The sequence below is a fragment of the Lepidothrix coronata genome, unplaced genomic scaffold, assembly GCF_001604755.1.
Source record: "Lepidothrix coronata isolate B3197 unplaced genomic scaffold, Lepidothrix_coronata-1.0 Scaffold313, whole genome shotgun sequence".
NCBI lineage: Eukaryota > Metazoa > Chordata > Aves > Passeriformes > Pipridae > Lepidothrix > Lepidothrix coronata.
This window is the reverse complement of record NW_016690493.1, coordinates 85,308-99,059: the sequence shown is the minus strand read 5'-3', so window position 1 is coordinate 99,059 and position 13,752 is coordinate 85,308. Positions and strand designations below refer to the sequence as shown.

Here is a 13,752-nt window from a genome sequence, read left to right as displayed (position 1 = left end):
TATTAGTACTGGTTAAGAACAATGATTTTTCTATTCAGTTAGAGTAATAGAATCCAGTTTCTGTCTTCCAGTGTGCATATATATATATATTTTTATTTTTTTTCTGGAAGCTGAAACAGGGGAAGGTTACATGGTATTTAAAAGGCCTACACAGTTTGCCCATCTCCTCATATGAATGAGACTGACTGATTAATACTGAAACTTCTTTATTAGCTTGAATGCTCAGACTGTGCTTGACTCATTGTCATTGAACTTTAAGAAAAATACTTTGGTGTGTATGTGGGTTTTTTTGTTGTTTTGGTTTTTCTTTTCTGTGTTTTGTTGGAGTTGTTTTCTTGTTTGTTAGTTAGTTTGGTTTGGGTTTTTTTGTGAGTTTGTTTTTGTAGTGGCTAGTACTCAAACTGTGTTAGTAGGGGTGAAATAAATTTCAGCACAAATGTGTGGAGTGATTGGATATGTTCTGTTCCACGGTTGTTTTCTTAACTAGACAAAGTGGGTGGTTCTGTCTGGGTGAGGTGGTGCAGCTGGAGGGGAGAGTTTGTCTTTCTAGAGTAGAAAATTATAATGCTGGTGCCAGGTACACATCTTTCAAGTTTTTATAAAATTCTTCCCTGCTTTGATTTTTTCACCTCATACAATGCTGCCAGTTTTATGAGCTATAACTTTGTGACACAAGTTTCAAACTAATTAAAAACATGGTCATTTTTGACAGTGGACCGTAGTTACTTGTACAGCTCGAAACAGTAGTTGTTTACCTGCTGCACTCTTTGTTAGCTCACTTATGTAATGGTTTAAAATAATACTGTCCTCAAACATTTCCTGTGTGTGGCTTTTTTCCCCTTGGGTTCAATAACCTGGACTGTAAACTTTCCCTCCTAAAGGTTCAACAGAGTTTGGAGAAAATTGCAAAACTTGAACAAGAAAAAGAGCACTGGATGTTGGAGGCCCAGCTAGCTAAAATAAAGCTAGAGAAAGAAAACCAGAAACTGAAGAACTCTCTTAGTGGAAATTTAACTGAAACTATGCAGGAGCATTCCACTTTGCCAAATGTAACAGAACAAAAGAAGGAAACCACAGAAAAGAGGGAACCCATTAAGAGTACTAGTCTGGTAAGTGACCTTTTTTACTTCAGTAGAGAAAAATCCACTTTCTTTAGGAGTAGTGCTCTTTGATCAGTGGAACACTAATAATGAAAGCCTTTTGATTGTGTTGAAGAGCATTCATGCTTGGGGTCCTTGTGTTTGCAGAGCTGCCTGTGAATACTTTCTGCAGAGTTTGGAACTTCTTGCATTTTGAGACTTTGTTCGCTGTTATAACTGTCATAGAGATATTTTTGTAGCTCTGTACTTGTGTGACTGAGGGGGAAATATTAGGTGCTTAACCTCTAGATTTTTCTGACTCAGTAGCTGGGAAGCCTTGCAATTGGTACATATCTCAGGTTGGCTCTGAGTTTCCAATACTTTTATTCATCTCTAGGTATGTTAAAGCAAATGAAAGTAGGTAACTAGTGTTTGTAAATGGGTTATAAGATTTACTACATGTCAGTTGGGGTTCAGCAATTGCTTTTGGATGTAGCATGGATTCGGTCCTTGCTCTTCTGTGTTGGGAAATGGCTTTTTCCTGTTTACTACAAGTATTTAAAATGGGTTGGCTGTTCCCTTGAATTACCACTTCTGAAGTGGTATTAGCAGGAATGTCATCTGTAAGAAATAATCAAACTACTCAGCTCAGCATTCAACAGAATTTTTTTTTTTTTTTTAACTCCCCACTGTCCCACTCCAGGAAGAAATAATCAGTGGATTGTTTTGAAGTCCTCAGTTTTGAAGTAAACTGGCACCTTAACTTTTTGATCCTCTATTTGAATCGTTAGGAGTTTGAGGAGAATTTTTCCAGGCACAATGCTTAACATAAATTATGGGTCAACATATCGTATAAATATTTCCCATAAACCTCAATCTCTAGTCCTGTTGAGATGGAGAGGAAAAAAACCCTTTGATTCTCTGTGAAGATATTCTTCCATGAAACTAGTTATTGGCATACACCCCTCTTGTAGAGTTTTGTCTAAGTGGAAAGGAAGGAATTCGGAAGGTACTCAGTAAATCCAAGTCGTCTTTCCTTGCTCTTAAATAAGACAAGTAACGTTTCAAAGCACTAAAGTACCTCTGAATTAGTTTCATATGATCAAGCAGTTGCATAATCATACAAGCCCAGCTGCATCTTGTTGCTTTTATTGCCTTTTCCTCTGTGCACAGCAAGGCAGGGGATATATTTGGAGAGTTGGTGTCAGCTTTAATTCTGTTCAAGGCATCCATGTAATCACTCTTGTTTATGTTACAGGTGGAAATACTTAAATTTGTTTCAGTTTGAACTGCTGCAAGGATTTTTAAATTTAAAGTTCTTCTTTGACTGAAACCATAATGACTTGCAGTTATGGTATCTATTTTTGCAGTCCTCATTAAGTGTATTTTCTTCCTTGTTCTAGATTGGAATGTTGACTATAACTACTGATAATGAAAAGGTAATCTGTTTTAAGCATTATCAAAGTACATCTGCTAAGTACTTCAATTCTGATGCTGTTAAACTTACTCCAGAGGTCTAATTACCAAGAATAGTGTCATATAATGGCACGAGTCACCTGGGTAGTCTCTATATATTATATAGTCAAATTTCTGAAATCCATGTATTTCTTAATTTTTTTCTTCTGTTAGTGAACTCTTATTTTACCCATTTAAGCATTTTGAAGCAGTGAGAGCTGTGATCCAGGTCTGTTATCTGTAATTTGAGGAAAGCATTGGTCTGTTTGTGCTTCAGTAGCCCACAATGCATTCCAAGCCTCCATTCTTATCTCTTGAGGAAGGGCTCAAGCTGCTAATAAGTCCCTGACTGTAGTGCTTAGTGTACAGGCTATCCCAAACCAGCGGTCATACTGAAAGAAACTTGGAACCTGCTCTCACTTTATTTAGCACTGCTATAATGTAACACTTGTCCCAACAGGAACTCCGCAGAATAAGATTCAGTGCTTTCCCTTTTCTGATGCTGAAGGAAGTGATATGTGTTTCAGTTTATGCTTCCTTTTCTTCTGAAGCTGTGATTAAAAAGGGTTAGGGGGCCAGGGAATAACTCATACAAGCTCTTAAAAGCTTCAGCATAGTGCCAGACTTGAAGGTAATGACAGATCATGTGAAAGCTGCCTCCAGCGGGCTACTTATACAGTTAACTTATAGTTAACTAGCAAGTTGTTTGGCTTCTTTATTTTTTCTTTTCTTTTTAAAATTCACATGTCTAAAGAAACTTCGGGAACATGCAGCATTAGAAATAGTTTTGACTTTTGTGAGCTGCTGAAATTTAGTGATGTCAAGGAATTCTTCCTTGTCGGGAAAAGATAGAATGTTTTTACGTGGGTGAAAGCACTTCTGCAGTGGATTTTCGTCTTCATCAGACATGTTAAATCAAGCTAAATTCTTACCTCTCCAGTCAGCTCTTTGTCCTTCAGGGAAGTTTGATGTTAAGAGTCACCATCAGAGTGGCAAGTTGCAGTGTGACCTGCTGTTATCTGTCTCTTGTGTTTGGGCAATTTAATACTTTCGGGTAGGGCAGCCAGGCCTCAGGAGGGGAGAAGTCTGTATAGAGGCAATGTTGTGATGCAAGTGTTCAGTCTGTTAAACTTAAATACTGTCTGCTTAAATTTTTGCTTTGCCAGGCTCCAGATGTTGAGTCTCGTGAAGACCTGATAAAAACCCACTATATGGCAAGGATAGCAGAACTTACCTCTCATCTGCAGCTTGCTGACAGCAAATCAGTGCACTTTCATGCTGAGGTGAGCATGCAGGCAGTGGCTCTGCTGAAAACAGTAAATCTCTTTTTCAGCTTTCCCCAGGCAAGTGCTACGATAGTGAGTTTAAATATATGGAGCATAGTGTTTTTAAAAATCTGTTCCTGGAGTATTTTATTTTTTGACTGTGGGCTAGTATGCATGAAAATGGATACTGTAGAGCGACTTTTTTAAAATAAATTCTTTGGTAGCCTTGTCTTGGGGGTATTAAGAAGTATAATGTGTATCATGTATAGATTTGTTCATGTAAGCTGAAGTAGCTGGTTTTAGTTACCTAGATAGTTTGGACTTAATTTTAAGGTGATGGTGATGTCATTCAAAAATGTATGAGTGTATCATGAAGTGATGAAAGCAACTCTCTTCAGAGAAAATTGGTTCTTAGACATAAGTTATACTTCAAGAATTAACAAAATTATTCATTGTATCCATAGTTTCCTGTTTTCATTTAGAATTGTAAGGTAACTTTTTTTGAAAGCAGTGGCTGTTTTGATTTGTGTAATTAACTGATGTGGAATATAACAAGACTCCAGGTTAACAGAACAAATCATCTAAAATATTTTTTAATGGTAGAGTGGAGGAGCCATCTTTCCTGTCATATTTGATCAAGGTATGAAGTGAGTTGTTTGTGTTGCATTTTTACTTATGAAAAATTTCCTAGCAATTATGGGAAAAATATGATATTTAGAGGATTGGCAATATGGTAATTCTGTAAAGTGAAACATTTCATGTTAACTATTACACTACCTTTGCATTTAAAAATGTGCAGAAGCTCTGATTAAGTTTCTTGAAATCTAAATGTTACAGAAAGATGGAAAAATCGAAGTAGTCACCTAAAAATGCCACAAGGCGCAGTATTTCCAATACTCTGGAACTAAGTTTCCTTCCCTCTCCCATCCCTATCCTGTTCCTCTTGATAGTGTCGAGCACTTGCCAAAAGACTGTCCTTAGCAGAGAAGTCCAAGGAATCGCTCACGGAAGAGTTGAAGGCAGCCAGTCAAAACATCAGCAGATTACAGGCAAGTGTATTGTTATATAATGTAATAATGCAATAGATGCTTTTTGTAATCATGTGTGAGCTGAAGTTGGAGGAGAAAAATTACAGCCATCTAGCATGGCCATGCCATTAGTAGGTTCTTAGTTATGGGATGTAAAATCTCTAATGGTATGTAGAGAAGAGCCTTAAGTGATACATTTTAAATCCCAGATATAAAGTTGAAGTGGAACATCCTTGCAAGGAAAAGGCTGTAGTAGCCAGGCCCGTGTTTTAGCGCATTTGATGTAAAGGATTTTCATGAAAATGAGGGAGTTTTAATGTCAAAAGCTGTGGTTGTGTGACAACTTTCAGATTATACAAGGAATTCTTAATCCTTTCTTGCACCTGGGCCTGAAAGTTTTAAAAGATGCCAGGTTGAATTTTTTTTTTCTTTTTGAGATAGATAGATATCTTAAGCAATGATAACTTTGGGCTAATTTTTAAGAAGCTGTTGTTAACAATAGTTGACTTTTATGCCAGATCTTGTGGATGTCCTGTCCGTTTGTCCTTCCCCTCCACACAGCTGAGAAAGGAGCCAATATTAAATAAAGTATATATATAAATACTCGGTTCCTAAATTCCTTCATGTTTTCTTTACATATAGTTCATAACTTTATTGCTCACCTGTCTGTGATGGTGGGTATTGAAATTGCTCCATACAGGCAGTGAACATAATGTTATAAACTTTGAACAGTTGTATCCATGAACAATTCCTTTAAACACTCTTGTGATTTCTTCCTCCAAGAAATTCCACAATCAAAATCCAACTGGGCATGGGATGTTAATCTCCGAGTACATATTAAACTTCCTAAAAAAAGATAGCAGGCATGGTGTTTGTATGTTTAGTAGTCTGCATAGTATTGAATCATAGACCTGTTTAGGTTGGAAGAGTTCTCTGAAGGTCACTTGGTCCCCTCCTTTGGTCAGAGCAGAGAGAGTTCAGGTCAAGCTGTTGAATGGGATATTTCCTGTACAGCCATGCTGGCCTTGTGCCGCAGTCATTCCATTTCTTAAGCGTTGGACTGTTCCTTGCTCTGTCCTTGATCATTCAGCTTTCCTGGGCCCTTGTAACTTCCAGGGCAGTTTTACCTGGGAACTTATCAAGCAGACATTGAAAAAAGCCCAAATCTACTCTTCTTAAATCTAGAGTTGCTGTAATTCTGCTATTCATCTTGCTTGCTTCCCTCAGGATCTTAAATTCCACTAACTCATGGTTGCTGCAGCCAAGGCCACCATTGGCTTTCACATCCCTGACCAGCTTTTCCTTATTTGTGAGTAACAGGTCCAGCAGAGATCATATCTTAGTCCTGTTGATCACTGGTATCAAGAAGTTCTTTGCCACACTCAAGACAACTCCTGAGTTGCTTGTGTTCCACCTTGCTGCCCTTCCAGGAGATGTCAGAGTAGTTAAAATCCCTAATGAGGATCAGGGGCTGTGGATGAGAGGTTTTTATCTGCTTGTAGCAGATGCCTGCCATATCACCCTGTTGTTATCCTGTAATCCCTACTTCTGAGATCTTAATTGTCTTCAAGACACTCCTTCACATAAAGCATGATTTCTTCCATCCTATCCTGTCTTCCCTAAAGTGTGTGTATCCCGTCACTGCTGTGTTCTAGTCATGCACACCATCCCCCACGTCTCTCTAATCCAAGGGAGATCATAGCTCTGTAACTGCATGTGGATTCCTTCAGCTTTGTATGCCATGTGTGTTCATGTCCAGGCCGTGCTTTAACCCTATAAATGTTACTTGTTTCCTGGCTGGAGGCAATGTTGGAAAACTTGGCTGTTACTCTTTTATGTAAGCCATAAAAAACGGGGGGGAAAATCTAACAGAAACGGCACAAAAATAAGGGGAATAAACCATGCATGAGACTTCAGGTAAAAGAAAAATAGTTATTGACTTTCTTTGATAAAGCAATTGTTTTTTTAGCTGAATTGCACACATTCAGCATCACAAGTGGAGGTAGAAGTTGGCTGCTTTGCCAGTTGTCACTAATATTGAGCAAAGGCTTCTGGTTGTGTTATTTTTCCCTTAGGATGAATTGATGACGACAAAGAGAAGTTATGAGGATCAGTTAAGTATGATGAGTGACCATCTCTGCAGCATGAATGAAACCTTAACTAAACAAAGGGAAGAAATTGATACTCTAAAGATGGCTAGTAAGGTAAGTTGGCAGGTGCTGGCCTTAGGCACTGGTTGCATTTTGGAGGTTGCATTTGGTGTTCCTGCAGTGCTGCCCTTTTAACTATCCAGTTCTCAAGCTATAGTTCTCACTCTCAGCCAAGTGGAAAGGAAACTCCAAACCTGCTCCTGCACTTTGCAGTGAAGAAAAAATTCTTGCAAAACATACATGTGGGAAAGAACAAACTCTTTGTGTCACTGCTTCACATTAGGCTTTCAAAGTGTACCCTCCGATGGCAGATCAGCACCTTTTTTTGTTTAAATGTGGTGAAAATAGAACTATTTGTAAATCCAGCTGGTGATATCAGGTGGTTATGATTAACTTCTGGGTAGGAGCAGCCCTTCTGCACCCCTGTTGGTCACAGCACACTCTGTTCTCGGCAGCTGATCTCTTTCTCTGTTTTATTTCCATATTCCAGCTTGTCTGTCTCTCATGGAGGAATGAGAAAGTTACTACTTACATTCTTCTGTGAGCTTGAAGTGCACACTTAAGTCCTTTTCCAAGCAAGGAGTCTGCCCACTTCTCAGAAATAAATTTCTGACTTATCTTAATGATGAAAAATATAGAAGTCTGTTGTTTTGAGCAGTCAGTGATTAAACCATGGTATATCTTACTCTGGTGCTTCTAGGGATGGGCAGGTGTTGTGAAGGCCTTTGCCCTTCACTCGTCTGGCTGTGAAATGAATAAATTACCATTATTCTCCTTAATCATGGAATGCATGGAAGCAGGTTTTACTGAAGGGTTAAAAAAATTAATTAAAAAAATCTGTGTTTTGGTTAAAGATCCCAAGATGGCGATTTTTGTTTTTTTAGAGTAAGCTCTTCCCCCTCCTTTTACAGAAATGTTTTTCTTCAGATATCTAAGTGTTTTAACTTGGCACTGTATTCTTTAAAATTACTTCTGGGTGTATAAGCTCTTGTGTTTTTCGAAGAAAGCTCTTGGCTGCACACTGACCGTAGCACTTCATGTTTTTATAGAACGTTTTCTGGAATTTTTCACTTGCCATACTTTTAGGACTTGAAGTGGTACTCTGTCTGTAAGGAAGTACCTCAGAATCTCACAACAGAAGCCGCACGGGTTTTCAGATGTTACCCAATGTAGAAGGCGATTCAGTTGAAATCAAAATGATGCAGTTAAAACCTTTATCACTTGGAGAGAGTTGTTGGTTAGATTAAAAACAAATTTTATCTTAAGGAAATAGAAAGGTGAAGAATTGCCAGCAAGTAACTATTGCAATAAAGTTTATTTTAAGCTACATGTTTGCTTTGTGGAACTATTGCAAGTCAAATGTGAGTTGGTTAGCTGTGGAACAATTTCTTTCTTAAACCACGAGTAATCTGCACAGACCAAATTAAAATATGTTTTGGAGAAAAGCTGTAGGATGGGGGATTGATTTTTCTATTTGAGGCAATTATTCTTATAGGATATATTTGAAATAACACTTAAAGGTGAATTGTGATTTGACTTGCCTTCACTGCCCTTACAATATTGGTGTTAATACAGCTGAGTGTCTTGGGACATACCTCACATGTCTCTTTCACAGGTTTCAGTTGAAGTACCTTACTTCATTTGAAATATCTGGTATTTGCCTCTGTTATACTTATAGAAATAGTGGGATTTTCAGAGCAAGCAGCTACAAGCTGCCATTATTAAAAGTCTGTAGTCTGTTTTCAGTTTGACTGTACTTTCTTTGCTGTAGGCACAAATTATCAGACATCAGGTTTTGTGTGTTACCTGTCAAAATTTTCTTATCTGAGTTACATGTTCTGTTCACTTGTTTCTTGTTGCAGGGAAATTCTAAAAAGAACAAAAGTCGATAGTTTACGGCTGAGTCTTTGGAAGCTGCTGCTGCACAGGATGCAGATAGTGACCATTCATTACCCAGTACCTGTTTGTTCCAGGAAGCAGAGGCTGGTATTGGGTCTAGTAAAAACTGAATTGGTGCTGTAAATGGCTTTAAAATATTTAGAACTTGTAACAGATAAAACAGAACTTAATGCTGGCTCTAAACCAGGAAATACACACTCTGTGGATAATTTATATAGTAATTACCTTCAGTTTTTACTGTGCACTTTTTAAAACCAGGTTTTGATTTCATGTAATAACTTCAGATTTTGTATATTTTCAAATATATGTATGTATTAACAAATTTGGATCCGTGCAGTAGTTGTCTATTTTTGAGTTACACATTTCATTGTCAATATGTGTACATTCCATTACTTGGTAATAACAGTTTAAAAATTAAGTTTTGAGACTTTTTTTGGCCATGCAAGCTGTGCAGTTACTGTAAGTGTATTATTCCTATTCTCAGCCCTTTTGAATTAATTGGAGTTGTGGCTTGAAAGGATTTTTACAAATTCACACAAGTAAACGGGATCATTATTTTAGACTACAACAGTGGAAACTTTTTCTGCTTGCATTTGGCACTTTGGATATTGAAGTAAAGAGCACAAACAGCTGAACTGGGATACTTCTATGAAACTGCTTTAAACCCTTACAGTAACATTTTGTTTACACGTATATGTATATATATATTGGTTGAAACAGCTGTTTAAAGCTAGAGGAAACTGTGATTGTCATTTACCCCAAAAGAGTGAAACAATATGTGTAGAATAGATCACCTTACTGTGCTCTCTTACAGCAAAGAAGAATACAAAATATGTGAAAGATTTAAACACTGAATTTGCAAAAGGTGTTAATGGAATTAAGTCCTAATGGATTCACTGAGGGGATGCACATGGCTTTTCCTGTGTTTTCAGAAGTTTGTGAACTTTAGGCCTCTCCTAAGACTTTTTTTTTTTTTTAAGTGAAGTTTAATACCACGAGTTTTCACAGCATTGGTTTGTTGGTTGGGGTTTTTTGTTTTGTTTTTTTTAAAATCAGGTGCTGTGCTGCTCCACACTTTACACTGATCTTCTGTTCCATAATTTGCATTATGGCACTTACTTGTCCCGTAAGGGTTTACTCCGATATCGAAAGTGTTGATATGTATTATCAGTATGTAATAATAAAATCAACTACATGAAACCAGCCTGACTTTTTTCTTAATTCTGGCTGTGCCCAGGTTGCATGGTGTGATATTGTGGTGGGGTGTTAACAGCTGTTGCTGGTGAGGTGAGCTGAGGTAATTACATCGGTCTAGTTACTCTTAATAGTGCTTTTCTTTGAGCCAGGCTGCATTTCTGTACCTAATGCTGCTCTGTGCAAAGTACATCGAGCCCACATTAGCATTTCTCACCTGGTCTGCTTGATCACCACTGTGGAACTGTTCTGTTGTTTTTTCCTTTTAGAAATGCAAAATAGATGTGGTTAGAAAAGGGAGAGGAGATGGGGAGAGCCTGCAGGGTTTCTTATGAGCACGGTGTTGAATTTAAAACTGGGTGCTGGTGCTAATCTGAGTTGGGAAGTCTTTGCTTTCTCTCAAACCATTTTATGGAAGCAGATACAGCTTCACCTGTTTCAGTTAGCGTGGAAGGTGCTTTCTTCCAATTCTTTTGAAGCTACCTTCTCTGAAGACTTTTATCTTGCAGTGGAGGTGCTAATTCAGTTATTTTAATTCTCTGAATCAAATTACTAGACGTGTTACTGATGCTACTTTTCATAGGTAGCTGCATTCAGAAAAAGGTTTTGCTTAGGCATTTTTGACATGTCTAATTAAAACATATGCTTTGAAGAGAGTGTGTTTAGAGCTTGCATAAAATGTTATCTCAAACTGGTTTTACAACAGAATATATCTCAACATCCAAACTGGAATTCATACAGAATGTACAGGCATTTAGGTACAATTCCAATGTACATTAGTTTATCAGCATTTTTTCTTTGCAGTATTATTTGGGAGTGTGTTTGTGTGTCCCTCTCACCAATCAGCAGTAAACATGCTTAGGGAGAGACAATTTTGATCACTCAAGCTCCCTTCAGTTTTTCAGGAAAATGTTTTGAATTAAGCTTTAGAAAACTGTAAACTACCAATACTCGAAAATAGAATCTGGAAAAACATTTAAAACAGTATTTTGGATACTGCTGTAGTAATGTTGTAAAGGGGCATAGTACGTTACATTTAACTTAGTGGCATTAGAAGCTGGATCAAGTAGAAATGCCCAACTAGCTTGTGCTTATTATCTGCTAACCAGGTGATTCTGAATCTGTTTCTGAATATCTCAAATGCTGTTAAATGTTTAAATTGCTACTGCATAAGGCTATGCAACTGAAGGCTGACTTCAACATGGCAGTGAAGAATTCATCTTTGAGGCAAAGTTGTCCAGAAATAGAAATCGAACTACTTTGTGCATATGAAATAGTATGTGCAGATTATCATGGAGTGTACAAAATTTGGGCAAAGAAATGTTACTAATACTGAAATTAATCCTCAGAAGTGTACAGTGTGAATGCTTGTCTTACTGGTTGATTAATTGGGGAAACTAATGACAAAATGTTGCGAACTGGAAAAAAATTTAGAACATTACTGTGTAAAACCAAGTTTAAAGAAAAACCCTAATGACAGTTAACTTTTTGAATGGACAGTTCACTGTAATACACAAGTTTTTAAAGCATTTTTAGAGTGTTTAATTCATGTCTCCATAATGTTGGCACCTCGTGAGTAGTCTCTCACACTCATGCATAAGTGAATAACTCAGGAAACATCACTATTTTAATGATTTTAATAACTGGATTTTCAGAAGTTCTCTCTGAACTTTGTTTTTGAAGCTATAATAGCATATGTAAGGATTTTAAAATGTTCAGCTATCCTAGATTTCTGAAAACACATCCCCAGTAACTATTCTGTGTGCTCAAAATAAATATTTGCTGTAATCACGAATGAGTTCAACTTCAGAACTGCCCTTTTAAGAGCTACTGCTTCATGAGTCATGAAAATACCCAAGAAGCACCAAATACATTGGCTATTTTAACAGACCTTAAGCTCTTACAGGTCAGAGGTTTCCCTGCCTGAGAGATTAAATTCTAAAACAGGAATCTTAGGCTGATGTTGTAAGCTGTGCAAGGGTCTCATCTCACTGCTGTTTAAACGATCATGTGCTTATTTTGTTACATAATTATTCATCTGTAATTTAAACAACGATCATCTGAAATGTCGGTTTAAAAATGGTGGTGTTTGTCATGTCTTGTGTTAGTTCCTTCAGATTAATTCTGAACCAGCTCAACATTTCAGTAATAGTGGAGGCTGGATCTTCACGATGGATGTGATCTAGCAGCACTCCAAGCAGGATCAGTATTGAGATTGAAGCACCTGGTTTTCCCATCTTTGTTGAAATACTTTGGCTGTTTTTGTGGATTATTTTCTCTTTTTCCTAAGCCAGCTCCATTTCTTGTACTTGTGATGATGCTGCTCCACGTACTCTGCCTTCCCTCACTGACAGATGAGTTGAAGTTTTGGTGTGAAGGTCTTTGGCCCAGCATGTTTCCTGGATGCTGACTTTGGACACAGTGATCACACTGTTTAACAGTGTTCACTAGGACTCCAAAGAACAGATTTGTTTGGACATATATAAAGCATCAGTTGCAAACAGGAAAGGAAATAAATTTTGTATCCACATATTACCTAGACTGGAGAAGTTATTTACTGGATTGGGTGACCAATGTGAAAGCTGTGGGATTTTTTAATAATATAAATCCACTGATATATTAAACTTTGGAGAACCATCTGGCCCTGTAACCTGGGCAAACCTGTTATTTAATACAGTCTGTATGTAAGGTAATTTGAGAGCACTATCTTAGCAACAGCGGGGTCATAATAAAAATAAAGCTTAGTGCAGTAAAAAATGGTAATTGTTGCCAGAGGTCTGATTACTTCCTCCCACAAAGGCTGGATGCTGCTCGATTAAGAATGCTTGTTCTGTCTTATTCTGCATTTTCTGCCTCTGTTATTACTTGCAGAATTGCTCAGCTATGAATTAAAACCATGTTTGTTTAGAAGGGGACACATTTGCCTGAATTCCTGAATATTTCTTTTAATCAGAGAGTCAGAAACTTGCTTTAACTGTAATTGTGTGTGCAGAACTGCTGGCTTGGTTACAGAGGGGGACAGAGAAGAGCTTTTGGGGACCTTTGTAAACCAGGTTTACCGTTTGACTGGGGCTGTGAACTAAACCACACGGAAACTTGCCCGGGGCAGTTTTCATTATCTGCCTCTGCTCTGTGTGTAGGCAGCTTTAGACATGTCAATGCTAATTCAGAATCACTCAGCTTCTTGCAGAGGCAAACACTTGCATTGCTGCAATGCTGGGGTTTTGCAGCTGAGCTGCAACAGGAGAAATGTGATTCTCGTTGGGCCTAATTTGCATGACAAGCTACTATGCTAAGAGCCCTAAAAGAATTCTAGTTAAAAACTTCTTATATGTGAAATAGCAGAGGTGCAGAAGAGATCATGATTTACCTGTACTGGGTTTAAATCTAATTCACCCTGGGAGTTTGAAGCCTTATAAGCTGATAAGGTCTTAACTAATGAAGAAGCCTTTGAAATCCAGGCCTGGTGTCAAAATTGTCTTGGTGTTCTCCCATAAACAACACAGCTTGGTCCTGAGAAGAGTTAAACCCACAAAATTTAAGAGTCTAGGTAATTTCCAGTTATTTTAAGCACTGTGGATTCTTTCATGAATTGACTTGGAAGCCAGTCTGTGGTGGCATGTAGCTTCTTGCAGACTTTCTCTGTATAAAGTTCTTTGCTTCTTAAATGAATATGAGAACA

At 37.7% G+C, this 13,752-nt stretch overlaps 1 protein-coding gene across 5 annotated transcripts in view; it reads left to right on the top strand.

The window, feature by feature from the left end:
* PPP1R21 (protein phosphatase 1 regulatory subunit 21) overlaps nucleotides 1–10,080 on the top strand; it is a 36,219-nt gene extending 26,139 nt beyond the window's left edge. For 4 of the 5 annotated variants that reach the window (XM_017837841.1, XM_017837845.1, XM_017837844.1 and 1 more), the window contains 6 exons: nucleotides 882–1,109; nucleotides 2,483–2,518; nucleotides 3,701–3,817; nucleotides 4,750–4,848; nucleotides 6,903–7,031; nucleotides 8,840–10,080. In XM_017837841.1, the coding sequence (XP_017693330.1) occupies nucleotides 882–1,109; nucleotides 2,483–2,518; nucleotides 3,701–3,817; nucleotides 4,750–4,848; nucleotides 6,903–7,031; nucleotides 8,840–8,869 (639 nt within the window). In that variant the 3' untranslated portion in view covers nucleotides 8,870–10,080. The remainder of the gene's footprint in view (nucleotides 1–881; nucleotides 1,110–2,482; nucleotides 2,519–3,700; nucleotides 3,818–4,749; nucleotides 4,849–6,902; nucleotides 7,032–8,839) is intronic. The other variant, XM_017837843.1, reaches the window with a different exon arrangement.
* The last annotated feature ends 3,672 nt before the right edge of the window (nucleotides 10,081–13,752 follow it).